Source organism: Tachyglossus aculeatus, chromosome X3 (assembly GCF_015852505.1).
Source record: "Tachyglossus aculeatus isolate mTacAcu1 chromosome X3, mTacAcu1.pri, whole genome shotgun sequence".
In the NCBI taxonomy this organism is placed as follows: domain Eukaryota; kingdom Metazoa; phylum Chordata; class Mammalia; order Monotremata; family Tachyglossidae; genus Tachyglossus; species Tachyglossus aculeatus.
The window spans coordinates 21952651-21980538 of record NC_052099.1 but is presented as its reverse complement, the minus strand read 5'-3'; the positions used below and the strand labels follow the sequence as shown (position 1 = coordinate 21980538).

General features: G+C 46.1%; 1 protein-coding gene across 2 annotated transcripts in view; it reads left to right on the top strand.

The window, feature by feature from the left end:
- FBXL7 (F-box and leucine rich repeat protein 7) overlaps positions 1–26138 on the top strand; it is a 299021-nt gene extending 272883 nt beyond the window's left edge. For both annotated transcript variants that reach the window (XM_038770432.1, XM_038770431.1), the window contains 2 exons: positions 19417–20028; positions 25310–26138. In XM_038770432.1, coding sequence (XP_038626360.1) covers positions 19431–20028; positions 25310–26046 — 1335 coding nt within the window. In that variant the 5' untranslated portion in view covers positions 19417–19430 and the 3' untranslated portion in view covers positions 26047–26138. The remainder of the gene's footprint in view (positions 1–19416; positions 20029–25309) is intronic.
- Positions 26139–27888: the final 1750 nt, after the last annotated feature.

Below are 27888 nucleotides of genomic sequence, written 5' to 3'. Positions count from 1 at the left end.
TTCAGATAGGCAGTTGGCAAGAATTGGGAGCTAAGATGTGTCCTAGGAATTTCCAAGAAAACTACTGTTTCTGTTTCTCCTATTTTGCAATAATCAAGTTAGTTGACAGAGGAATTTATGTGGAAGCATCAGCATCTTTTGGTTGTGCAGAACTTGTAAGGACCTCTGGAGAAGCCCCATGAACCCTCACAGAGCTTCATGGACAACACCAGGGATGCCAGTTACTATACCCAAATGCCAGAATCCTCCAGGTTTAGTTCAGAGTGGGTCCCATGTATGGGTGGGAAGTCAAAGGGCCTTCATAGCTTTTAGTTTTTTACTGTTGGCACATGCAGCCACTAATTTTGCAGCTCAGTATTCTTTATCCTTAATTAAGAAAAAATGAAATATATCTAGCTCAGATTTTCCCCTCAATCACTCAGTGATATTTATCAAGCCCTTATCTTTTTGCAGAGCACCATAATAAGCACTTGGGAGAGACTGTGAGCCCCATGAGGGACAGGGACTGTTCCAACCTAATTCACTTGCATCTACCCCAGTGCTTAGAACACTGTTTGAAACACTGTTTGACCCAGACATAGGTAGCGCTTAACAAATACCATTAAAAAACCAAAAACAAGTCCCTCTAGACTGTAAGCTTGTTGTGGGCAGGGAACATGTCTACCAACTCTGTTGTACTGTGATCTCCCAAGCACTTAGTACAGTCCTCTACACACAGTAAACACTCAGTATATACCATTAATTGATTACAATACAATGAAGCTGGTAGACACGATCTCTACCCTAAAGGAGCTTACAGTCTACTGCAGGTTATCTGGAAAGAATCTCTGGAGAAAGTAAATAGCACTGAAGGGTTTGTCATGAAAGAAGGAGGGAGAGCAAGGTTTGTCCCATCCTCTAAGACCAAAGGTCTGTGGCATAATCTGTTTCAGGATGCCTCCTGTCCCAATTCCTTTATTTCCGTAATGTACACTTGATCCTTCTTTACATCATCCACTTTCTCCAGTGATCTTAGCAGTGAGAAATGCAACACTCGGAAACCCTTTAACTTGACTATTTGACTAAGAAAAACACTTGAACACTAGAAACGTGAAACACTAGAAGCAGTGAGGCCTAGTGGAAAGAGCACAGGCCTGGGAATCAGAGGGCCTGGATTCTCTTCCCAGCTCTGCCACTTGTCTGCTGTGTGACCTGGTGCAAGTCACTTACTTTCTCTGTGCCACAGTTACCTCACCTGTAAAATGGAGATTAATGCTGTGAGCCCCACATGGGATATGGACTGTGTCCAATCTGATAAGCTTGTATCCATCCCAGTGCCTGACACAAAATAAGCGCCTAACAAATACTATAAAAAAACTTGGATTTAAAGGACCTAGATTCTCCAGTCAGCTTCCCCTTCGGTTAAATGGGCAAGCTTGTTGATGACCGGCCTAATGGAGGAATGCCAGTGATGGTGAAACTCTGTGCGGTGTAACGAGCTATATTAAACCTTAAATCTTTGTTCGCTGGTAGACCAGATCAGCCCCTTGGGCCTTCTCTTCACTCAGACTGGGGGAGGCTCCTTTTTGGCTCGCCTTGTTGAGCTGTTGCCTACGGACTGACAATCCCGGCCAGAGCCTGCTGTGAGGCCAGGGCCAGGACCCACACGCTTCCTTACATACAGCCATTGCGTTCAGTCTCCAGCTGAGGGGCTTGTCTAATCGGTACGTTCTGCTCGAGGCCAGCCATCAGCTGGCAGACCTGGCAGCCACCCCCTCGGCCCCTGCCCGCCGGAAAGTCTGCTTCTCATTCGAAACCACAAGCCGTGATAATCCACTGGAATGTTTGCTCACGAGGAGGGGACCGTGCTCTGCCTCAAATGGATAAATCAGGATGAGGCCACGTCGATTCAGCCGGGTAAATGCCACGACTTCCTTGGTGCTGTTGAATCATTGATTTTGATGACAGGGCCCTGAGGTTTGGGGGTCTCGGGGACTTTTCAATGAAGAGCCATTTAGGCTCCAGTTCTAGGACGTGCTCCGGGAGCACTGGGGCAGGGGTTTCATCTTCCGGCTGACCCAAAACTATCCAGCCTGGCTTCCGACTCAGAGCCACCTCTGCTTCTGCAGTGGGTCTGGAGTGTCCACAGCTAGATGGAGAACCTGTTCTCTATCAGATCTATTTACAGTTCAGCTTCCGGAGTTTATTTTCTTTTTCTGTTTGGAAATTTCTCCACTGCACCTGCTCACCTCCTGCCAAGAATTTCCTTCTGGCTGGCAAGTTGTAAGCTCCTTTTTTCCCCCCCTTGAAATGTGGCCAAATCATTTGAACCATTCCCAACCAAGATCTCCTAACAGATCCTTTTTTTATTTTGCACACTCCATTCCGTTAGAGAGCTGTGAGTTTCTGTTTTACATTCTTACTTCCATCCTTTCTTCTAGAACTTGTCCCTCAAACAGCCGGCTCCGCCATGTCAGTGAAGCCCCAGTGGCCAGCATTGTTGGCCATAAATATGCAACTCCAGTTAAAGCTGTGAAATGCACTTCCACCAACTTTCTGTTTGATTTTGTGGAAGATTTAATTTCCCCTTTGCTTCTCCCACTTCAGTTGTGAGAACAGTGTGGTTTAGTGGATAGAGCATAGGCCCGGGGGTCAGAAAGACTTGTGTTTTAATTCCTGCAGTGCCACTTGTCTGCTGGGTGACCTTGGGCAAGTCACGTAACTTCCCTGTGCCTCAGTTATCTTACCTGTAAAATGGCATTTAGGATTGTGAGCCCCATGGGGGACAAGGACTGTGTCCAACCTGATTATCTTGTAAGCACCCCAGCACTTAGTACAATGCCTGGCACACCGTTAAGCATTTAACAAATGCCATATAAAAAAGATTGGCCCTAAATGCCCAAGCCCATATTTTCTAGTGGGAAAGGGTCTACAGGGTCAACAACCCCAAATGGGACTCCAGTTGGCTCCCTTGCTGGGGCTCCAACAGGGAGAAGTAATATTGAATAGTGGTGAAGGCGACATTACTGTACATAGAATTTGAGAAGTACTGAAAAAGAGGAGCAGAGAAATAGGGAAAGGAGTAGGGAGAAAGTGAATTTTGCCTCTTCCCACTGGTGTTCTCAGCACCACTTACCCCACTACCTAGGACATGCCTGGGAAATATTTTTTCATGTTCCTCCTCTTTCCGTCTCTCCCCACTCCAGTCCATATTTTACTCTGCTGACCAACATCATTTTTGTTAAAAAAAAACCAACAACAAACAGTCAATGTTTCCCGACTCCTCAAGACCTCCAGTGGTTGCCTGTCCATTTCTGTATCAAAGAAAAAGTCCTTACCATTGGCTTTAAAGCACTCAATCACCTTGCCCCCTCCCATTTTATCTCACTGGTTTCCTACTATAATCCAGCATCCACTCTTGGCTCCTGTAACCCCAACCTACTCACTGTACCTCGATCTCATCTATCTCACCACCAACCCCTTGCCCACATCTTGCCTCTGACCTGGAACTCCCTGCTGTTTCATGTCTGAAAAGAGAAGCAGCGTGGCTCAGTGGAAAGAGCACGGGCTTTGGAGTCAGAGGTCATGGGTTCAAACCCCAGCTCCGCCACATCTGCTGTGTGACATTGGGTAAGCCACTTAACTTCTCTGAGCCTCAGTTACCTCATCTGTAAAATGGGGATCACGACTGTGAGCCCCATGTGGGACTACCTGATCACCTTGTAATCCCCACCAGCATTTAGAACAGTGCTTTGCATATAGTAAGTGCTTAACAAATGCCATCATTAGTATTATTATTATGTCTGGCAGATGATCACTGTCTCCACTTTCAAAGCCCTATTAAAATCACATCTCCTCCAAAAGACCTTCCCTGTCTAAGCCATTTCCCCTACTTCCTCTCCCTCCCTCATTACCCTTTAAGCCCTTTATACTTTAAGCACTTGTTATTCATCCACACCCCATAGCACTAATGCACATAGCCTTCATTTATCTTAATGTCTGTCTCCCCTCTAGACTGTAAGCTCCTTGTGGGCAGGGAATAGTCTTCCAACTGTTATATTGTACTCTCCCAAGCACTTAGTACCATGCTCTGAACACAGTAAGCACTCAATAAACACGACTGATTGATGAATGGATGTGACAGGCCCTTGGGAAAGTAAAAATATCTTACAAATTCAAGGAATTGGTGTTATGAACATCATCCTCAGCTATTCAACCTGATTATCTTGTCTTAGAATGGTACATGACACTGGCACATAGTGAGCACTTGAATTGAGAAGTAGAGCGACCTGGTGGAAAAAGCTTAGGCCAGGGATTCAGAAGAACTGGGCTCTAATCCCGCTCTGCCATGTCTCAGCTGAATAAACTTGAGCGAGTCATTTAACTTCCCTGTGCCTCAGTTCCCTCATTTCTAAAATGGGGATTAAGACTGTGAGCCCTAGATAGGAGAGGGACTGTTTCCGACCTGATTATCTTGTATCTACCGCAGCATCTAATACATAGTAAGCACTTAAATCCCCTATTTAGAAAAAATACCATAGTTATTAGGATTTGCCGATGAGAGGTGAGTGCCTAACCTCGACTAGGACTCCACCAACCAGAAAGGGCAATCTCATTCAGCAGAAATTGTGAGCAACCTGAGGGGAGGAGGATCAGGAGGACTGGGGATGCCCCACAAGAGATTTCTGTTCTCCTAGTCATGAGGGGAAAAGATCTAATTCATTCATTTATTCATTCATTCAATTGTATTTACTGAGCACTTACTGTGTGCAGAGCACTGTACTAAGCGCATGGGAAGTACAAGTTGGCAACATATAGAGACGGTCCCTACCCAACAGTGGGCTCACTGTCTAAAAGGGGGAGACAGACAACAAAACATATTAACAAAATAAAATAAATATGAACAAATAGAGTAATACATACAAACATATATACATATATACAGGTGCTGTGGGGAGGGGAAGGAGGTAAGGCGGGGGATGGGGAGGGGGAGGAGGGGGAGAGGAAGGAGGGGGCTCAGTCTGGGAAGGCCTCCTGCAGGAGGTGAGCTCTCAGTGGGGCTTTGAAGGGAATAATGGCATTTATTAAGCGCTTACTATGTGCAAAGCACTGTTCTAAGCACTGGGGAGGTTACAAGGTGATCAGGTTGTCCCATGGGGGGCTCACAGTCTTCATCCCCATTTTACAGATGAGGTCACTGAGGCCCAGAGAAGTTAAGTGACTTGCCCAAAGTCACACAGCTGACAATTGGTGGAGCCAGGATTTGAACCCCTGACCTCTGACTCCAAAGCCTGTGCTCTTTCCTCTGAGCCACGGAACTCTTTTTAACTCTCCTAGAATTATTTTGCCTTAAACTCCCTAAGGGATGGAAAACAGCCTGCGGCAAACAAAAACATAAACACAAATTTGTAAGGGTACAAACTGGACCCCACACAGTGGACCACACACATTTTCCCAGTGAAACATTAAAACGTCAGCCGTGAAACAACAGAGCATTGTGACGGCTTGATTTCAAAGTGATAATGGGTAAAGCCCCAGTAGATTGGGCTCAGATAAGCAGACAAGCCTTGTTTAGTTAAACTTTGGGCGATCTTTGACAAGGTTTGCGAGCTCTGTCCCCATCGTGAATCTCCCTACGGTGTTTGGAACTATGGTCTGGAGAAAAATCAGACAAATAACCAACAGAAAGAGCATAATGAGAAAGAATATTTGAGGTTTAGTTCTCTGGACTCTGCTTGAACCCTAAATTGTCCCAAAGAATATCAAGCGGCAGCATTTTTAACCACCTAAAAACAAAGTAGAAATAGCACCATCTTCCAAGAGTGTGGGTTCAGTGGTCTCGGAGCCCAGCTACTCGGCAGCTCAACTCTCCATATCCAGTCCTTGCGGGCCTGCTTCTACTTAGGCTGTGGCGAGGCCAAGAGGACACAAGAGAATTTCTTCAGCTCCCCTCCTTGCCCCCAGCCTCTCTCTTCATTGATGTCTTTTAAGCTAGGAAGGCATTTTCAACTTACACTTCAGATTTCTCCCACAGGAAATCATAGTAGCCAAGACCCTGAGAGGAGCCAAAGATACTTCTCATCCCTAGACAATCAAATTCCTCCCCCCGATCCTTCTCTACGTCATCCCTTCTCCTCTCGCTGGGTGTGAAGGGTGGATTGTTCTTCGCCTCTGAATGGTTTTTGCACTATGACCCTACGCCTTAAACCCAGCCCCGCTGGCAGGATTTTCCTGAGCATTTTTAATGTATTTCAACCGGGGTAGAATCATCGCAGTTCCGCTGTACATCGCGTGTGTTTATTTGTTCAGGTTGCAGTCATGCATTTTACAAGCCTGGGCCCGGGCTGTGTCTGATTTGTTTGGTGTGGGCAACTGTGCGAGGCTAGGCACAGGTGAGTCCTTGACAGGGAGAGGCAATGCCGAGGTGCATATTGATGCTTGTCAGCACACACCAGTGCTTTGGTGACTGCTCATGGCTCCTGGGGAAAAAAGTCTTCCCCCCTCCAAGTTCAGAACTCTCATCGTGTCACTTCCTGTGCCAGTCACCTAAAGTGGGATTATTGTGCCCTTTCCGCTCCCTCAGCCCCTGCTCCCCTCATGCCCGTATCTCTTCTCCAACCATATGTGTGGTATTTGAGCTGAAACAGGATGTTTACATTATGACTTACATGTTTGTTTACGTAGCAGTGCCTTGGCAGGAAAACACGTGCAGTCGCAACGGTTTTAATTTCCTCCAGCCTCCCATCACATGTGCCTCTGTGGCAATTAGCACCATCTTTCCTGATCCTAATTGGCCTCTTGTTTTGGAACACATTGTCACTGGTCGAGGCCGCTAACTGTTGACTGAAGATTGCAGAACCCTACCAGCCTATATCTAGAGTTTCCCTCACTGCTGCCCTTAAATTCTTCTGGAATTGTGCAGCACAGCTGAGCTGCAAAAAAGCACCAGAGAAGAGCCACAATAAACTGGGATAGAACAAGGAAGATGATGAAAGGCCTGAGGCTGGTGGAGAAGGAACTTCCTCTGAACTAGAGGAAGCATCGTGGCCCAGGAGTCAGAGGGCCTGGGTTCTAATTCCCACTCTGCCACTTCTCGGCTGTGTGACCTTGGGAAAGTCACTAATTCTTTATGCCTCAGTTACCTCATCTGTAAAATGGGAATTAAATCCTCCTCCTTCCTACTTGGTGAGCCCCATGTGGGATAGAAACTGCTGTCCAATCTGATTATTTTGTGTATCTATCCCAGTGCTTAGAATAGTACCTTGCACATAGTGTTTCACAAATACGATTAAAGGAAAAAAAATGAAAGGGAGCAGAGTTTTACATTCTGAGATCTCAGATTGGTAGCAGTATTTGAAGTTGATGTTCTAAAAACTAAAATAAATGAACAGAACAGTATTTTCAGGATCTTATATGACAGTTATTAGTTTTATAGTGGCTACGAAAAATCCTCAATCTCATCATTCCAGATATTTATTAAGGGCTAGAAATGTGGGAACTTGATATCTGTCCACATGTTTTGTTCTGTTGTCTGTCTCCCCCTTCGATTGAGAGCCCGTTGTTGGGTAGGGACCGTCTCTATATGTTGCCAACTTGTACTTTCCAAGCGCTTAGTACAGTGCTCTGCACACAATAAGCGCTCAGTAAATACGATTGAAGGAATGAATGAATGGGAAGCACTGAATGAATTGCTGGAAAGACTTATGAATGAATGAAACTATGGTTCCCAGCCCACAAATTGAGCACAAACAGGTATAAGGAAGAGTGAGACTCTATTAGTATTATCATTATTATTTTTGTTAAGTGCTTACTATGTGCCAAGCACTGTTCTAAGCTCTGAGATAGAGATAAGTTAATCAGGTCAAACAGAGTCCCTGTCTGGCATGGAGTATTAAGTACTGGAAGTACATTCTGGAAGTAAATCATACATAATTTGTCCTTTGAATAATAATAACTGTGGCATTCGTTTAGTGCTATACCAAGCTCTGTACTAAGTGCTGGGTAGATAGAGGTTAATCAGGTCCCCCATGGGGCTCACAGAGTAAGTGGGAAGGAGAACAGGTAGTGAATCCCCATTTTGCAGATGAGGAAACTGAGGCACAGAGAAATTGACTTGCCCAAGATCACATAGCGGATAAATGGAGAAGCCAGGATTAGAACCCAGGGCCCCCTCCCAAGGAGGACTCATTTGCTCCCATGGCTTCAACTACCAGCATGGCCTAGTGGAAAGATCACAGGCTTGGGAGTCAGAGGACCTGGGTTCTAATTCTGACTCCGCCACTTGTCTGCTGTGTGACCTTGAGCAAGTGATTTTACTTTGCTGTACCTCAGTTATCTCATCTGTAAAATGGGGGTTAAGACTGTGAGCCCTATGTAGTACAGGGACTGTAACAGACCTGATTATCTTGTATCCACCCCAGGGCTTAGAACAGTGCCTGACACATAGTACGCACTTAAATACTGCAATTACCATTATTATTATTATATAATTACCATCTCTAAGAATTACCAAATGCACATCTTTCATATCTTTTGATGTCTAGGTCTTTAACACAGAGAACATGGATAGCCTAATTATGCGATACTCTATCTGGAGGAAGCCTAGTTATTTGAGAATTTAGATTTATGTCTCAATTTTAAATAACATTTGTTAATTTTGCTAACCCATGGGAGAAAAAGCATATAACATATTTGGAGTCGTCTTTTCCCCCGATTGTCTATTTTGACATTGCAATTACACCACAAACACTCCCTACATACAGACACACACACACACACACTTATTTTGAGAAATTTAACCCTTTAAAAGTGCAATGTTTTCTATTCCTCCTCCTGACCCTATTGTAGCAGAGTAACATTCTGAAATCATAAGTGATTCTGGAGCAAAACCAACAATGCTTTGGTAAGATAAATTGCTCCGTGGATTATTGTAGCTATTCAACAAAAATAGTTGTGGGCTTTTTGTTTGGGTTTTCACACAACTTAAATCACAAGAAAAGAAAACAATATTTCCCAAGTGAAACAGGATAAAATTGGTCAAAGAGTACAATTATTTCCAGGTTTTAAGTAGGTATTCTGGAAAGTAAAGTCATTTTTCAAGAATTGTAAAAATTATATGTTTAGAGTCCTTCGTGCATCTGTTTTAAGATATTGCAAACAGACATCTTGCCAAGTACAGTGTCTCGTCCATTGGAGGGTAGGGGCCATGTCTTGTAACTATTCCATTGTTTATACAAAAATAAATAGCATATTACCAGACCTTGCCACTCCCTAGCTGTAATTTATTTTAGTGTCTTTCTCTCATGTATGATTGTAAGCTCCTTGAGAGTAGGGATCAACCAGTCATATTTCATGGGTTCTAATCCCAGCTCTGCCAATTGTCAGCTGTGTGACTTCGGGCAAGTCACTTAACTTCTCTGTTAGTTACCTCACCTGTAAAATGGGGATTAAGACTGTGAGCCCCCACGTGGGACAACCTGATTACCTTGTAACCTCCCCAGCGCTTAGAACAGTGCTTTGCATTGCCATTATTATTATTATTTATTGAGCCCTCACTGACGGTGGAGCACTCTGCTATGGGCTTGGGAGACTACCATACCACAGAATTAGTAGATACGTTCCCTGACTACAACGAGCTTGCCGTCAAGAAGGGGATGATGTCTACCAACTCTGTTGTGCTCTCCCAAGTCTTAATAGAGTGCTCTGAATGGAGTGGAGTAAGTGCTCAAATACGATTGATCGATGTGTAACGTGGATAAATCTAAGGAGCATTCTGCAATTGGGGAGGGTGGAGGCTAAAAAGACCCAGAGTTCTGCTATCATAAACCAAAAATTTTACTCATCACTTGGCGAGTTAGATGAGGCCATGCATCCTGCCCCCAGAACACCACTAAGGAGGTGGAGGACTCCTCTTCTTCGATTTTCCTGTGTCCATCTTCCACCATCAAGTTGAGCTTAGAGAACTAGCCAGAAGGAAAGCCTAGGCTTTATTTCTTGCATTTGTCGATGTAGCTGTGGCATACAAAGCCATGGAAAACCCTAGAGCACTTGGAATTGATGGGATTCCTGCATTAATTGCCAAGCAAGGAAGGGATGTGATGCTTAGATGTCTAAAGGTTGATTGATTCGTGGATTCATTCATTCATTCAATCGTATTTAATGAGCACTTACTGTGTGCAGAGCACTGTACTAAGCGCTTGGGAAGTACAAGTTGGCAACAAGTTGTGGATCTTCCTCAGCTGTACCCTCCCAAGTGCATAGAACAGTCCTCAACACATGCTTTTAAGTCAAACCAAACTGTACTGCAAGGCTAATTCACTGCTCATTGGAGATTGCTAGCTAGATAATAATCAGAGTCCAGTTAGAAAGGATAGGGTAGAATACTATTACCAGTGGTCTTCCTAAATCGCAGTATGACTTCAGACCAACTCACAGCACAGCAGATGTGGCCAATGAAGCAAAATAGGTACAAAGAGCTGGGAAATGACTGCAAAATCTTCACACTGCAGTTACTTATTGTGTAAAAATAATTTGACGGCTGCTTTAAGAATCAATCGATGCAGAGCACTGTACTAAGCACTTGGGAGAGTACAATACAATGGAGCTGGTAGACACGTTGCCTGCCCTCAAAGAGCTTATCCAGCCTAGAGGTTCCCATCATCCTGAGTTTACTTCAGGTGGCCAGTTGTGTCAAATCTGACAGTCCTGCCAGATCTTCGCCCATAACCATGAAGTAAAACAAGACTATATAGCAGGCTCACTCCTGTTCAGCAGGCTTTATCCTGCCATGTTTGAGAACGCAACAAGGGTCCTGGAAGCATCCCTGATCTGACGGAAAACTCTTCCAATGCAGCAAGCAGGTTATTCAAATAGTCAGAAGTTTTTGAGGGAGTGGGTAGGAGCTGACCTTCCACTTAGCCATTCTAGAAACTCCCTGACCACCACAATGGCTTTCATTCCCCCACTCTCTGGAGTCTAGGAAAAATCCACTCCAACCTATGGTTCTTCAGCAATATAGGTAACAAGATGGCCTTGGGGATGGAAAGCCAGGAGCTGGAAGGAAGATGCTGTGGTCAAGTGATCGAATCGCGGTGCCTCGCTGACCTTCTGGGACAATGAAAGCAATCAGAGCAACCAACTGTATTGTGCTGTACTCTCCCAAAAACTTAGTCCAGTGTTCAGCACATAGTAAGCTCTCAGTAAATACCACTGACCAACTGAAGCAGCCCTATGTAGAGCCCTTTCCAGTGAGGGCAGTTGGTCCCTGTCGTACATGCCACAGACATGTGGTGTTGGGGGGGGCGGGGCAAGATCAGGCTAAATATATTAGCCTGATATGACTTTTTTCTACAACGTTATTGAACTTTATTACAAGATTGATTTAGTCAGGATTTCTCATTTCTGCACGTAACAAAAACTGGGATAGAAAATTTTGAATCACCTTCGTACTTCTTGTTTTGCACTGCAGAAGAAGTGAAACAAAGGAACTGTCCCCTAGCTGTGCTAATCTTAAATCAATACCGTATATTGAGCTCTATTTAAATAGATGCAAAGTTGAATTTCCACCACTAGCCTGAAAAGAAATGGGCACAAAAGATGACTTGACAATTGAAAGTAGCAAAAAATTAGAAATGCCCTTCAAGTGAAATTACATGAAAATCTGTTCATCACTCCTCTTGTCAGGATTCCTGACTGCTGGCTCGCTTCCCAAACTCTGTGATGCTATCAATAGGCTTGCAAGAGCAGTCTTAGTCAAAAATGATTTATCTTTCTTGAACTCCCATCTAAACCAGGCAAACTCAGACTATGGAATTGGAGGGGTGAATCATCCCAGAAGAAACAGAAATGCCGGCTGCTTTTTAAGGAGCCCCGGCTTGAACTATCCTCTTGGAGGTTATGAAATCTCATTTTTAAGAGTTCACTTTCTTTTTTTATAATTACATCTCTCCATCAGTCTCAACCACCTGGCCCTCACTGGAAGATTCTTGTAATATTTCCAGCTGGGCCCAGAAGTGGAAATGCCAGAAACCCCAGGAGGGCTCTTCTGCAACCCCCAAGCCCCATTTTGCAGGCTCAAGAAAGTCAGACAGAACAGACAATTTCACATGCCTGCGGCATGTTAGTATGGAATATTTAGGCACTATATTTTTCCAGTTCTTTATCTCTGGTGATAAATTATCTGAGTTATTTATCTCTTTGAACCACAAGGCCCGAACCATCCTCACTTTCCAAATAGGCACCAAAAAGGTCTGAAAAGGTCATTGTCCAGTCGAGAGCTGGAAATAGCCAGTTACTTCCTTTCCAAAGGGCTGGAGGAGGGTCTTGCTCTACAACTATTGTAATGGACTTCAGGCCAGAGCTGGTCCCGCCCCAACCACTTCCAGAGACCCCATTCCTGGTGGAATAGTCTTATCTGGGTCAGCTCTGACCCAAGAAAGCTGGGATGATGGGCCAATTCTGACCCCACGCTCTAATAAATCAAAGGTATTGATTGAGGGTCTACTGTGTGCAGAGCACTGTACTAAGCATTTATCCTCAGGGGCTGAATTAATAATGATAATAATAATAATGGTATTTGTTAAGCGCTTACTATGTGCCAAGCACTGTTCTAAGCAATCAATCAATCATATTTATTGAGCGCTTACTGTGTGCAGAGCACTGTACTAAGCGCTTGGGAAGTACAAGTTGGCAACATATAGAGACAGTCCCTGCCCAACAGTGGGCTCACAGTCTAAAACGGGGAGAGAGCACTGGGGTAGATACAAGGTAATCAGGTTGTCCCACATGGGGCTCACAGTCTTATTCCCCATTTTACAGATGAATTAACTGAGACAACAGAGACGTTAAGTGGCTTGCCCGAAGTCACACAGCTGATAAGTGGCGGAGCCAGGATTAGAACCCACCACTTCTGACAACCAAACCCGTGCTGTTTCCACTAAGCCGTGTTACTGCCTTTTATAGGCTCAGAATGCCTATAAGGTTCTGGAAAGAGTTGGACCATGAACCCCACCGAACAGAATAGATTACCTAAGTCACTTGCTTTCCCCCTGTGCTTTGGAGTCCTGGGATCTCCCAGGGTCAGCATATAAGGTCTGTTAACCCTACCTCTCCAAGGAGAGCTTTGGGTCGGTCCAGTTGTGACCTGCCTGAACCAGAGCAGCCCCAACACAATACGGGAGAAAAATGATTACCTGACAGTTTATGATCTGACCATTGTCTTCTTCCAGTGAGACTCCCTGGAAGCATGATGGTCACTTCAACACACAGCCTGTCGATGGTAGATGCACCATTTTCACTCAAGGACCCTTGCTACCAAGCCAGGTCAAGACCACTGGCCTCAACCCAGGTCTTGGAACCTTACGACGGAAATAAAGTGAAATTGGTACAGAAGAGACTGCTCTGCATATGAATCCCCACCACTGATTGTGTGAATCAGTGGCACCGTATCGGTGAAATAAAGCGTGAAATCAAATGGATTGCATATCCACCTTTTACCCAGTCTTTTTATAGCAGACATTTTTTTTTTATTGAGATTTTAATGTTCCTCCAGAAAAGAAACTTCACTTTTTATGGAAATGGCCCTGAGATGAGAGGGAAAGCTATAATGGAAAGCATCTTGCACAAAAGCTTTAGTAATCAGAAGAGAAAAATGCAGAGTTGCTTTGTAAATCTTGACTTTCTAAGGTCACCATAATGTAAATATGTGTTCCAAGACTGTAAACAGCAGTGGATTGAAAACAAGAGCTTGTATAAAATAGCCAGCTATCTAGCCAGGAAAAAAATGTGTCTAAATGAGTGTGTGTGCCTTAAATTGCCATCTTGGAATTGAATATATTGATTCCATACTATAATTACTCTGCATGCTTGAAAATTTTTTTTTAATTGTATGATAGTGTTTAGGAAGTTGGGGTGAATGGAGGTTTGAAGGAGATGCTTTGAAATTATACTAAAAACTCTCCTCATTATAGGGGACTAGAGGTTTGTGCTCTGGCAAGCAAGGTTTTTCCCATTTTCTGGCAAAAGGTTCCTGGACTCACCTGCTTCCTCTCCCCACTTAGGTGGGAAATGGAGAGTGATCCTGAAGTGCCACTGTGGATTCTGCCCCTGAGCTGTGGCTAGAAGAAATCTAACCTGAAGGCGAAAGTGCCAACAAAGTTATTACTGTGCTACCAAATCCACACTGGGGAGCTGTACAATGAAGGGTAGATCTCCTCACTTCAATTGCCATGGCAGGGGACGTGGGAAAGGATACAGTAAGGATGCCTTGTCTTTTTCCGAAGGAGTCAGAAAGAGGCAAGCTTGAAATCTCCCCTGCCGACTGTAAGCTCATTTGGGGTAGGGATGACGTCTACCAACCCTGCTGTACTGTACTTTGCCAAGCATTTAGAACAGTACTCCACACACAGTCGGTGCTCAAAAAAATGCCATGGATTGACTGATGGATGGCAGTAGCCCTACTGCATGCCGGATGCCTAAGTGCAGTCACTAAAACAGTGATTTAAAGACTCAGAGGAAACACAACTCAAGCAGTGCATCAGAGCAGTAGACAAAGCAGCCTGGCAGGCTGCCATCAGGAAAGGGCTTCCTAAACCTTTGCGTAGAGCAGGATAAGCAGCATATACCAAGAGACAGAACCTTCCTTATGTGCCAGTGCTGGGGCAGGAAGATTCAGTCACGCACCAGTGTTTTTTGGCTGCGGACAAGTCTGGCCGGCAGACAGCGTCCTCTTGTAAAACACACAGTCCGTACATATGTATATATTTTGGGAAGTCTGGAAGAATCGAGGAAGAGAGACACCTTCCCATTTTTACCTAACAGCTTAGAAATACAACTCCTGATTCAAGAACAAGAACAGGGGCTGATTCAAGAACAAAAGCTCTGTTAGTGGCTTTTCTCTCTTCCTAGACCAACCGAACACAGGCAGGGAAGCAGGAGAGAGGTTTCAATCAGGGCCACCACAAAAATGTCCCACCTCTGAGCTGACGAGTATTGTTCTTGTAAAGACAGGTGGGCGACCTGTTGAGGCAGCTCCAAATTGAACAATCAGTGGCATTTATTGAGTGTTTATTGTGAGCTGAGCACTGGTACTAGGCACGAGGAGAGTGCAATACTACAGAGTTGGTATATAAGTTCCTTGTCCACAAGGAGCTTACAGTCGAGACAGGGAGACAGACTTTAAAATAGATTCTGGGTATGTTCAGAAATCCTGTAGGGCTTGAGTTTCTCAAAACTTTAAAATATAAATATAGGAATGAATTTAAATAAAATATAGGAATGAATACAGGAATATAGGAATGATTTTTTTGCAATCTGACAGGAGTAAAACTCAGGATGCAAGTTAAAAAAAAAATCAGTGCTGCACAGAACCATTACAGGAGACAAGACAGAAGAGCAAAGAAGCTAATTAAAGGGTTTTTTTAAGGACTTTTTCTGTAGAATGGTTAGGGAACTCCGTGATAAGGAATTTATATCAGATCATAAACCATGCTTGTAATTGTGTAAATATTTTTAGTAACATAGCTGAGGACAAGCTCAGAAAGATGGAGATTTTGTAGACCAGATGGAAAATTATGCAATTAAAGGGACTTAATTACATTCCCAGGGATTTATGAGGAGAACGTTACAAAGCAGGGTGTGAAATTTTCCACAGATAGAGAGTGTGATATGGGAGGTGAGAAACCAGGCTTCACTCTCAGTGGATTTCACTGAATGTCTGAATTCGTCTCTTGAGAAAAAAAGATTTCCCTGACAGTACCTACAGCCACACTGAGCCTATCTGGGTTCCAATAGCCTGACGGAACGTCAACCCTGCTCGAACCACCTACCAAACTCTTGTTATGGTAATAATAATAATAATAATGATGATGATGGTATTTGTTAAGCGCTTACTATGTGCCAAGCACTGTTCTAAGTGCTGGGGTAGATACAAGGTAATCAGGTTGTCATTCATGCATTCAGTCGTATTTAGTAAGCGCTTACTGTGTGCAGAGCACTGAGCTAAGCGCTTGGGAAGTACAGGTCGGCAACGTATAGAGACGGTCCCTACCCAACAAAGGGCTCACAGTCTAAGATTGTCCCACTTGGGGTTCACAGTCTTAATCCCCATTTTACAGATGAGGTAACTGAGGCCCAGAGAAGTGAAGTGGCTTGCCCAAGGTCACACGGCAGACAAGTGGCAGAGCCGGGATTAGAACCCATGTCCTCTGACTCCCAAGCCCGGGATCTTTCCACTATGACTGCACATCCAGCAGCATCAGCCGGGGCCTCTGATTGGTCAGAGGAACCACAGCGGACAGCTCAGATGAGTAATAGTTTTCCTGGAAAATGCAATTTAAAAAAATCTTCACCTTGAACTGATTTCAAGGAAAGACATTAGAAATGGGGAACGTGGGAATATGGGGGAGAAGTGCAATTCTGGAACCTTCCAGCCTCATCAGCCTACAAATCATTAATCAGTTCCTAGATGATTTAATGGTAATACACAGTCAGGACTCCCAGAGTAATAATTTTCCATTCCCAAAATTGAATTGAACCTGAATTCATATCATTACCAAATATTATTATTCATGATAGGATTTATAGAATCTCCACTTTGGAAGTGACAAGTTCAGTAACGGCGTCCTGCCACCATTCTGTTGTATTGATAAGGGAAATTTTTGGACATGATCCTGCATATTTTGGATCCAGCACTTCACCTCTGAAACAGCTCGTTAGTAGCAGACTTCACACATTTTTCCTCAGAAAGTGGAGCCATCCAGTGTTAGGACAGGATCTGAGGCAGTCCACGTCATGTCCTTTCTCCCTCAAGTGTTATAACAAACTCTGCTTCTCAACAACATTCCCTGACACATGTAGAACTGTCTCTAAACTGAGCTGACCTTCTTGACAGCAACCAAAACAAGATTGTTTCCATAAGAATCTGGTGAGCAGGCTAGTATTTTTTTACACTGTTCAGAAATGATTTTCCATCTTATGTACAGTATCTCCTAGTATCTCTTCACTCCCCCAGAATTTAACCCACAACCCTTCCACAACTTTCATGTGACGAGGAGAGACAATTTACTGTTTCATAAATTTTACTTTCTCCTTGACCCTAATGAATTGGGGAAAGAAGCAGACCAAGGTTCTTTCTTGTCTTCACCCATTACCCTCCATTATTTAGACCGTGAGCCATTCTGTCTACTTTTTTATTTTGTGTAGTAACTAATTACTGCCAAACTCAATTCCTGAAAAATACATGAGCGTAACACTGATATTTGGCAAAAATGATTTCCTGAGTTGTACAAAAATGTTGGCTTACCTCTCCTCTCTCCTACTCAGAGCTATAAAGAGAGTCTATTTCTTTTTTTTTTTTTAACTCCCAAATTCCTCTACTCTTCATGTCAAGTCTTTCTGCTTGATGCTTGAGCGGCCATCTTGGCAGATGGGCTTTTTTCCCCTCTCCTGGTGTAGCTTTATGAATTTGGTTTGCATTCATTTTTCACTCCCTAACTGAAATGGGGTTGATGAAAAGAGAAAATATGGTTGAAAAAGTAGGGTCCCTTTCTGAAAATAAGAAGCAGACGTTCAGTTGTGGAGTAAAGATCTGGGTGTTCAATGCGTTGGCTGAACTTTTCATTTTAATGGTGGGACTGGGAGGCTCCAGGTGTGGAGCAAGGGTAAGTGCTCCCGCTAGACTATAAACTCATTGAGGGCAGGGTATGTTTCTATTATGTTGTACTTGCCCAAGTGCTTAGTACAGTGCTGTCTACACAGTAAGCACTCAATAAATAATAATAATAATTATGGCGTTTGTTAAGCATTTACTATGTGCCAGTGCTGGGATAGATACAAGTTAGTCAGATTGGACACAGTCTCTGTCCCACATAGGGTTCACAGTCTTAATCCCCATTTTACAGCTGAGGGAACTGAGACCCAGATAGGTCAAGTGACTTGCCCAAGGTCACACAGCAGACAAGTGGCGGAACCCAGATTAGTACCCAAGACCTTCTGAATCCCAGGCCTGTGCTCTATCCACTAGGCCATGCTGCTTGACTGTCTTACTGATTGACTGGCTGCATCACCTTTCTGGTCAGCTTCATCAAATCATATTGCATTAGTCATGCTAATCAGTGGTATTTATTGAGTGCTTACAGAGCACTGTAGTAAGTGCTAATCTTTCAGGGAAGCAATTCACAATCCATAGAGTAGCAAGGCAAAGAGCGTACTTTGAGTGGTGACATTATCATTCACCCTGTGAAATCGAGGCAAACGGCAAATCAAGTCCCTGTCCCACATGGGGCTCACAATCTTAATCCCCGTTTTACAGATTAGGGAATTGAGGCCCAGAGAAGTTAAGTGACCTGCTCAAGGTCACACAGCAGACAAGTGGTGGAGCCGGGATTAGAACCCACATCCTCTGACTCCTAGGCCCTGCTGCTCAGGGCCCATAGCTCTCATTTACCTTGAAACAAGGGATTCATTTTCTAGATGCCCTTATCCTTTAGCGAAGCAGCGTTGCCTAGTGGAAAGAAAACGGGCCTGAGAGTCAGTGGACCTGAGCTCTGCTTGCGACTCCGCCACATACCTGCTGTGTGACCTCGAGTAACTCACAACTCTGTGGCTCATCAGTAAAGTCAACCGATGGTATTGATTGAGCACTTGCTATGTGCAGATCACAGTACTAAGCAAAGTGGGAACTCAATGCCTGTTTTCTACTTGTGGGACAGATTATCTTGCATCTACCACAGTGCTTCATACTGTACTTGACACAGAGGTGCTTAACAAAGTCCACAGTCATAACTATCATTACTGTTTGCCACTACTGGAAATTTTCCAATGACTGTATGCTCATTGTGCACGGCAAATGTGTCTACCAACTCTGTTGTACTGTACTCTCCCAAGCACTTAGTGCTATGCTCTGCACATAGTAAATACTCAATAAATATCATTGATTTATTGATAATAGTATTCATCCCATACACCAAATAGGCTAATATCAGTATTTCCTTACATGGGAACACAGTGTCTTAAGACGTTCCACAGGGGAAGTGACATAACCTACTGGGAAGAGCATGGGACTGGGAGTCAGAGGCCTTGAGTTCTAATTACAGCTCTGCCACATGCCTGTTCTCCCTCCCCCTTAGACTGAGAGCCCCGTGTGGGACAGGTACTGTGCCCTATCTCATCTCTCCCCCAGGGTATGGCATTTAATAAGTGCTTAACGAATGCCAAAAAAAGAAAAAAAGAAGACACACTGACTGTAGGGTAATAAGTCAAATAAGTACTGGACTTCGAGGTCACCTGTTTTCTCTGCGTTTCCCCCTCTGAGCTGGTCCAGGGAGTCTAGTCCATCTCTAGTATCTGGGACTACTACAAAAGCTACCAACCCTCAGTTTCCCACTGCTGACTCATCATTGCCTCCCCGTAACCTCCCTACTGTTCTCTTTCCGTTTGCAGACTCCGACCTGAGCATGCGCACGCTCAGCACACCTAGCCCAGCACTAATATGTCCTCAGAATTTGCACGGGTTCCAGAATGGAAGAGGGTCGTCGACCTCCTCGTCCTCGGTCACCGGGGAGACCGTGGCCATGGTCCATTCGCCCCCTCCCACACGCCTGACCCACCCTCTCATCCGCCTAGCATCCAGACACCAGAAGGAGCAGGCCAACGTCGACCGGCTCCCGGACCACGCCATGGTCCACATCTTCTCCTTCCTGCCCACCAACCAGCTGTGCCGGTGTGCCCGCGTGTGCCGCCGCTGGTACAACCTGGCCTGGGACCCCCGGCTCTGGAGGACTATCCGCCTGACGGGCGAGACCATCAACGTGGACCGGGCACTCCGCGTGCTCACCCGGAGGCTGTGTCAGGACACGCCCAACGTATGTCTCATGTTGGAGACGGTGACAGTTAGTGGCTGCAGGCGGCTCACGGATCGAGGACTTTATACCATTGCCCAGTGCTGCCCCGAACTGAGGAGGCTAGAGGTGTCGGGCTGTTACAACATCTCCAATGAGGCGGTGTTCGATGTGGTGTCCCTGTGCCCCAACCTGGAGCACCTGGATGTATCAGGTGAGTCGAACCAAGATGTAGGGACGAGGGGCCCGTCGTCTGCCTAGTCACAATGAGCTCCCGAGAAACTCCCCTTTGGAGGAGCGGCTCTGGGATCGAGAGGTTTGGGCCTCACCAGTCAATCAATAAAGAGTATTTATTGAGTGCTTACTATGTCAAGAGCACTGGACTGAGCGCTTACAAATACATCAGCGTTGATAGACCCCGCTCGCTGTTGGAAAGTCCAAACATAGAAATCAATTGAGTCCTTTCTGGGTGCAGAGCACTCTACTAAGCACTTGAGAGAGCACAGCACAACAAAACAACAGACCCGTTCTCTAAGGTGACCTCCATGAGTTTAAAATCTGTTATAAATTTGATCTTCAGGTAAAAGATAAAATCCACTCTCAGTGCTACAACTCAGATGACTAACACAGATTAATCATCTTGCATTTCCAAAGCAAGCCAGAAACGTGGTGTTTTTTTGCGGGGGGGGTCTTTCCAAAATTAGCTAGTCCCCTCATTAACTCTGGAAGTTATTTCAGAATCTTTCAAGGAGGCTTGGTCAGGATCACTCTGGGCAGGGGATAGCCGTGGTAAAGTGCTTAGTACTGTGCTCTGCACATGGTACATGCTCAGTAAATAACATTGATTAACTGAATGGCGGTCAGTCCAGCCATTAGCTCATTAACCAATGCGTTAACTCATTGCCCGGTCCCCTGCAGGCTGCTGTCCTGACGCCTCCGCCACCGAGAACATGCTTCTAAAGCACATAACTGTAGCTCTGCACATTCCCCCTCCCCGTGCCCTTCACAGAAGTCCCTGCACACAGCCCAGCCCAGCTCCTGATCATTTTGCCATTTCAGGGTTTCAAGTACATTCATCACGTTAAACATGTTTCTCCTCAAAACTCACCCACTTGGTTAATTCCGCCTATCGGCACAGGCTAAATTCTCATTTGTATAGTCCAGGGTGGGAGACCCTGAACTCCTTAGCTGGTCCGTAAGTCAGACACACTGGTTTCAAACAACGAGACAGCTCACCAGAGTCAGTAATGCATTTGAAAGGCCCTCACACTGGAGATGAAACCCCAGCCAACACTCAGGCGCCAGAGGCTGATCCTGCAGGACTAGCACAGCTGGTTTTTTTATCTCATCCATTCCAGTCAGGGATGAACATTTGAGAGGCTGATACCTTGAGGATGTGTAGGGGCTTTAAGACGTGTGATGTGTAGTCAAGAGAGAGCTTGCACTCAAACCCAAGTGACAGGCAAATAAACAGAGTGAGGGGTTGATGAACTCTGAGCTAAAAGAAGCCAGCCAGCTCCCTCTGTCTGCCCCCTCCTCGGAAATAATTCACCCGCACATGGGTTTTTTTTTTTTTTTCCACCTAGAACAATGACAAGTAATTCCTTTTACTGCGATTCTTGCCCAGTCTAAACAGTATTTATTCCTGCTGGCTTCATGTCAGGGCCAGAGCAACTGTTTCTTTGTCCAAGGACTGAATGTTCAGTTAATCGGGATTGGGGGGGAAGCCATTGGCTTGACAGAGGAGGAAAATAGATGTTTCAGAGAGTCCCTTTCGAGGATTCTGGAAGGACACGTCTCTTTTCCACTTTGCAAGCATCTCACCGTTTTTGTTTTGTTTCCCCAAACATATGGTGGTTCCTCTAGTCCCACCTGGGCTGGATGTAGATTGTGGGACTGTGGAACAGGGGCTCCCCCTGCTATCATGATCCCCAGGTTTCCAAGTCCTCCGGGTCAAAAGATAGTGTTATCACCTCCTGAAGTGGCCCATTTCAAAGGCAGGATTGGCGGGACTGGGGAATTGAATCAGTTCATAACTACTCTTCTCTGGTTTCAAGTATTGCGTATTTTTTATGGAATTTTTTAACAGCTTACTACATATCAAACACTGTTCTAAGCTCTGGGGCAGATATAAGTTCGTCAGGTTGAATACAGTCCCTGACCGGCATGGGACTGACAATCCAAGTAGGAGAAGAACAGGTATTTAATCCCCATTTTACAGTTGAGGAAACTGAAGCACAGAGAAAGTTTAAGTGACTTGCCCCAGGTCATGCAACAGGAAGTTGGCAGAGCCAAGATTAGAACCCATATCCTTAGACTCCCAGGACCATGCATGCTCTTCTCACTAAGCCATGTTGCTTCTAATTCTAATCATTGCCACGTCTAGCAATAATATTTTACGGTTCCTGGGGTGAGTGCAATAGCATTTTCTTGAACTCACACCAATACAAGAAAGCAAATAAAATCCAGTGTACAAATCTTGGAGCCACAACTCCTGCATCACTGGGAAGGTGGTTTTCTTGCCGAGCTCTGCCTTTGACCCAGAACCAGGGCGCAGAGCTCCAGTGATCCATTTTTGAAGGAGCACCAGCCCAAGATCCAAAACAAAGGGAGAAGATACCATTGCACAAACACCAGGGTTGGCAGCCAACAGCGAAAAAACACATAATTCTTGAATTTGGGATTAACTTCCTCCCCTCTGCTCCTTGACCCTGAGGTATGTAGGAGGTCTTCAACTTGGCTATTCTCAGGAGATTAATATAATAATAATAATGGCATTTATTAAGCGCTTACTATGTGCAAAGCATTGCTGTAAGCGCTGGGGAGGATACAAGGTGATCAGGTTGTCCCACGTGGGGCTCACATTCTTAATCCCCATTTTACAGATGAGATAACTGAGGCACAGAGAAGTTAAGTGACTTGCCCCAAGTCACACAGCTGATAAATGGCAGAGCCGGCATTTGAACCCATAATAATAATGATGGCATTTATTAAGCGCTTGCTATGTGCAAAGCACTGTTCTAAGCGCTGAACCCATGACCCCTGACTCCAAAGCCTGTGCTCTTTCCACTTAGCCTCGCTGCTTCTCTTGGTTTTAATGGTTTTAACTTCTTCTTGGGGGCTGCCCAGAAATGCCTGGAGAACCTGCCACAGAATAACAAAGTCATTGCCCTGCATGTATTAGTTTGTATGCGGGTGGAGGTAGTGAGCCTGGCCTAGCAAATAAAAGAGCATATGATAGGCCCAGGTGGTCAAGGCAGTGGCAAAATCAGGTGGGTATAAATAAGGCAAGAAGGCAGGGTCAAGGAACGGGGGGAAGAGGTGTAAGGTGAAAACTAGGAAAGTTTTAGCCAATTTCTGAGAGACCATCTGTGCCTCAGAGTTCTGCTTCCTGAGGACTTCGGTTTTCAGCGACTTGCCTTATGTTGGGCCATCAGCTGCCTCTAGACAGGAGCACAGAATCATAATGCTGCCCTGTAGTCCACAAGCTCCTTGGGGGAAGGGATCACTACTGTCAACTCTGAGCTCCTTGAGGGACAGGGACTGTGTCCACCTAATTAACTTTTATCTACCCCAGCACTTAGAACAGTGTTTGACACATAGTAAACGCTGAACAAATACCATAAAAAACTGTATTGTACTTTCCCAAGCACTTGTTTACGGTGTTCTGCACACTGTAAGTGCTCAATAAATACAATTGATGGATTGATGAGGCCTTTTCTGGCTCTGGGAGTCGTTGAAGTAATTAGATACTGGTGAATTTGAGATTTTTTTTTTCCTCCAGCCACAGAACAGCTGGGTGAGTTGTTTCCTTCACTATTCTGCTATCTAGGGCAAACGAGTCACCTGGGGTACTGAAGTAAAAGACAGCAACCAGAAAAGGGACACAAGGAAATATCATCTAATATTAATCAGTGGGCACTAATTACGGAGCCATTCAAGATTTTTACTCTCCTATAAGTACATGCACCACCCCTAGTAGATACTAAATAAACACTGTTTACAGGTAAATTGTGTTTACCATGAGTAGTACCATTACTAGTAAGTTGAGGAGAGCAAGGCACCCTTACAATGAGTACATATTCGGGAAAACTGCATTTCAGTTTCCTTTTCCTGAATTTCCCATCTGGAAAACATGTGCAAGAAGGTCCCGTTAAAGCCCAGGGTAAATGGGTTCAGGTAAACACTCCGATTCCTGGATTCTGCATATCAGAAAAGGATATTATTAGGTTTTAGATTGAATCTCTGACTCTGAATGCCCTGTCCCCAACTCCCACGCCGATATGACCGAAGAACTGAAGCTAATTCCAGCCCAGTCCCAGCTCTCAATCTCTCAATGATATTTATCGAGTGTTTACTGGGTTCAGAGCACTATACTAAGTGCTTGGGAAAGAAAAATGCAGCAGATTTCTGGGGAACGTGCCTCTCCAGGAGCTTACCGCCAAGATGGAGAGAGACATTAAAATAAATCAAGGGTATGTACCTAAGTGCTATGGGGATGAGGGGTGGTGAATATCAAGTGCTTTAAGCATACAGATCCAAGTGCATAGGCAACGCGGAAGGGAGAGGGAATAGGGGAGTTAATAAGGGAATGGGGCCTCAGTCCTACGTATGTGAAGTAATGGCAATTTTGCTGACATCAGATAGAGTCGTCTGGGAGGAAGCCGTGAGTTTACCTAGCTTCTTAATCCATCTCTCCCCACATCAAGAAGGAATTCCTGACCTTGGTCTTTAAGACACTTCATCAGCTCCCTCCCTCCTACTCATCCACCGTCTTTTCCCACATCCCAACCTCCGTCTTCATTCCTCTCAGGCTGATCTACTCACTGTGCCTTGTTCCCAGATTGCCTGCCTCCTCAACCGTTACGCTCTTCCCCGGGGCCTAGAAGACCCTGACCCTTCTAGTCCCTTAGCCAAACAATTTTACCCCTATCTTCACAGCCCTTCTGAATCATACCTCCTCCAGGAAGACTTCCCTGATTAATTTCTCTTCCCCTCAATCACAGCTTCAGCTTTCTGGCTCCGACTCTGCACTTGGGTACTTCCAACCCACCAGTACCTACCTACGTACACACTCGAGTAGTTGGGCCCTTACTCACCCACCTACCCTGCTCGTCTCCTTCCTCCTGTCTGAAAATTAACTGTGCTTACCTCCCCTGATGGCCCAGATTGAGTCTCCTACCTCTGGCATGTGTTCCCCAGCACTTGGTACAGTGCTCTGCGTGCAGCTCCATCAGCGGCGATGCCGTCCATCAGTGGTATTCACTGAGCATTCGCTGTGTGCAGAGCACTGTGCTGAGTTCTTGGGAGGGTACAGTAGAATAAGTAGACATAATCCCTATCCTCAAGGAGCCTCCCGTCTAGCAGGGGAGGCAGACGCTGAAAATAATTACGGGTAGGGGGAGCGACGGCGAAAAGAGCTATGCACGCGAGCAGAGGGGAATCTAAGCCCCGCTGTTGGCTGGAGTCAACTCTTCCTCTTTGCTCCCCCCCAGGATGCTCCAAAGTGACCTGCATCAGCCTGACCCGCGAAGCCTCAATCAAGCTGTCCCCCTTGCACGGCAAACAGATCTCCATCCGCTACCTGGATATGACGGACTGCTTCGTCCTGGAGGACGAGGGGCTGCACACCATCGCCGCCCACTGCACCCAGCTCACCCACCTGTACCTGCGCCGCTGCGTCCGCCTCACCGACGAGGGCCTCCGCTACCTGATGATCTACTGCGCCTCCATCAAGGAGCTGAGCGTCAGCGACTGCCGCTTCGTCAGCGACTTCGGCCTGCGGGAGATCGCCAAGCTCGAGTCGCACCTGCGGTACCTCAGCATCGCCCACTGCGGCCGCGTCACGGACGTGGGCGTCCGCTACGTGGCCAAGTACTGCGGCAAGCTGCGTTACCTCAACGCCCGGGGCTGCGAGGGCATCACAGACCACGGGCTGGAGTACCTGGCCAAAAATTGCACAAGACTCAAGTCCCTGGACATCGGCAAGTGCCCCCTGGTCTCGGACACCGGCCTGGAGTGCCTGGCCCTGAACTGCTTCAACCTCAAGCGTCTGAGCCTCAAGTCCTGCGAGAGCATCACGGGCCAAGGCCTGCAGATCGTGGCTGCCAACTGCTTCGACCTGCAGATGCTCAACGTGCAGGACTGCGACGTCTCGGTGGAGGCCCTGCGTTTCGTCAAACGCCACTGCAGGCGCTGCATCATCGAGCACACCAACCCTGCCTTCTTCTGAGAGGACAGCCTCGGACCCTGGCCCTCTGGCACGGGGACAAAGAGCCCATGTCTCAAGAGAACCTATATAAGCACACCAACCTCCCGCGGGCAGCAGGCACGGTTTCCCGGATGGCCCTTAGGAAGCCGCCATCTTTCCGTTCTTTGATCTGGTCTGTGGGAGGTTGAAGGGTGGGGGGAAGACAAGAAATCTAACCAATGTTTCTATTTTGATAATCACCCGATTCTTGGTTGGGAAGATTCAGACGGCATCCCTTCACTTCGAAGGAGTGCTTCCGCTGGCCCGTTGAAATGCTAGGGATCCCCTTAGGACCCCGCCCGGCCCCACACACCTCTGGACCAACGCTATCCCAGTTGGCTCCTTCGTCACGGATCGATCCGCCCTGAGCAGATGCTGCTCGACATAGGGGCTGGAGCTGCTCGAAGGAAGCCCCGCCCCCTCAGCCCCAGGGACAACCAAGCTCTTTGCAAACAGAAGTCTGCAGCGCTTCCTATGTTTCCAGAGTGCTGTGCCAACTTGTTTTTAATGAATTATACCTCAACTGACTTGTGAACAAGGATTTTTCCCTTTTTACAGGTCAGGAAACTGAGGCAGAGAAGACTTCCTGTGGCTGCGCCCTGTCACCAGAAACAAACCGCATCCATCTCCATAGTCCCCGGTCTTTGTCTTGAGGTTCAAGGCCCACTTCCCATCCTTTACCCCATTGATTCGGTAGCACCTATCTTAGCTACTTTGCCCCTCCCTGAGCTGGCCTCCCCGATAAGTACCCGGAGCAGCATTCACTCTGCTGATGCTCCCCCATTTCTGTTGGGAAGGATGAGCTCCTGGAGGAAGCTGAATTGAGCTTTCCTGGCCAGTCCTTAATACAAAATGGAAAACCCCTCCAAGATCGTCTACAAGCCTGAGCTGGGAAGAAGAAAAAAATCCTCACAGTCTGATGTGAATGAGCAAGTGATACCCAAACGAACAGTTCGGTCCCCTCGACTTTGCTTTCTTAGTCCAAGTCTAGTGCCAGGGGCACATCTGCCTACCGGCTGTGTGTGGACCATTCGGACTGCCCTGTTCACTGGGGATTTACTCTCCGGAATCCATCCCTTTCCCCACCAAGACCCAATCACCCCACACTCCCTTCATCTACTACTGTGCATGCCGCCACGCCCCGAACCTGTTCCCGCATGTGCATTTTGCTACACCTGCAAATCTGGAAATGATTTGGCATTCCCTGTTCCTGACCAGTTGTTCTCTGGGACGGCATACATGCCTGAGTCCTGGAGAGCCCATTCCAGTTGCCCTATGTGGAGAGGCGTGCCATGTGCCAGGCCCACTCTGTTCAGTATCAATTAGCCCAGAAAAATTGCATCCTCCCCCTTCGTGCAACCATCACCCGACACGTATAAGCCCAGGACCACCGCCTCCCTGAATCTGCTCTTCCTCCGCGCCCCTTGCTGCACACCCTCCCCCCCCACCCGCATTCCCTCTCCCCGCTGCCTAGCCACGCACCCTGTCTCTGGATCTCACATCTGAGCAAGTGAGTCCAGACAGGTCTTGGCAATAATTGACAACTGGGTCATTTTGTAGGCTCCAGTGCTATAACGGCTTCTTGTGTAGTGGCAGAGGCATCTGGCCTGTGAGATTTGTCTATAAAACAGTAGCTCTGAGGCTCCAAATTTCATGATTAGCATCACTAATCCAAACCCTTATGGTAAGAGGAGGAAAAAGAAAAAGTATATTCAGAAGGGGGATGTGGTTCAGATGTGCTCACGGTTTGTGGTGGAGAGACCCGATGCCACAGTTCACCCAATACAAACTGGGCCCCGTTTGACAAAAAACTCCAGGTGGGTC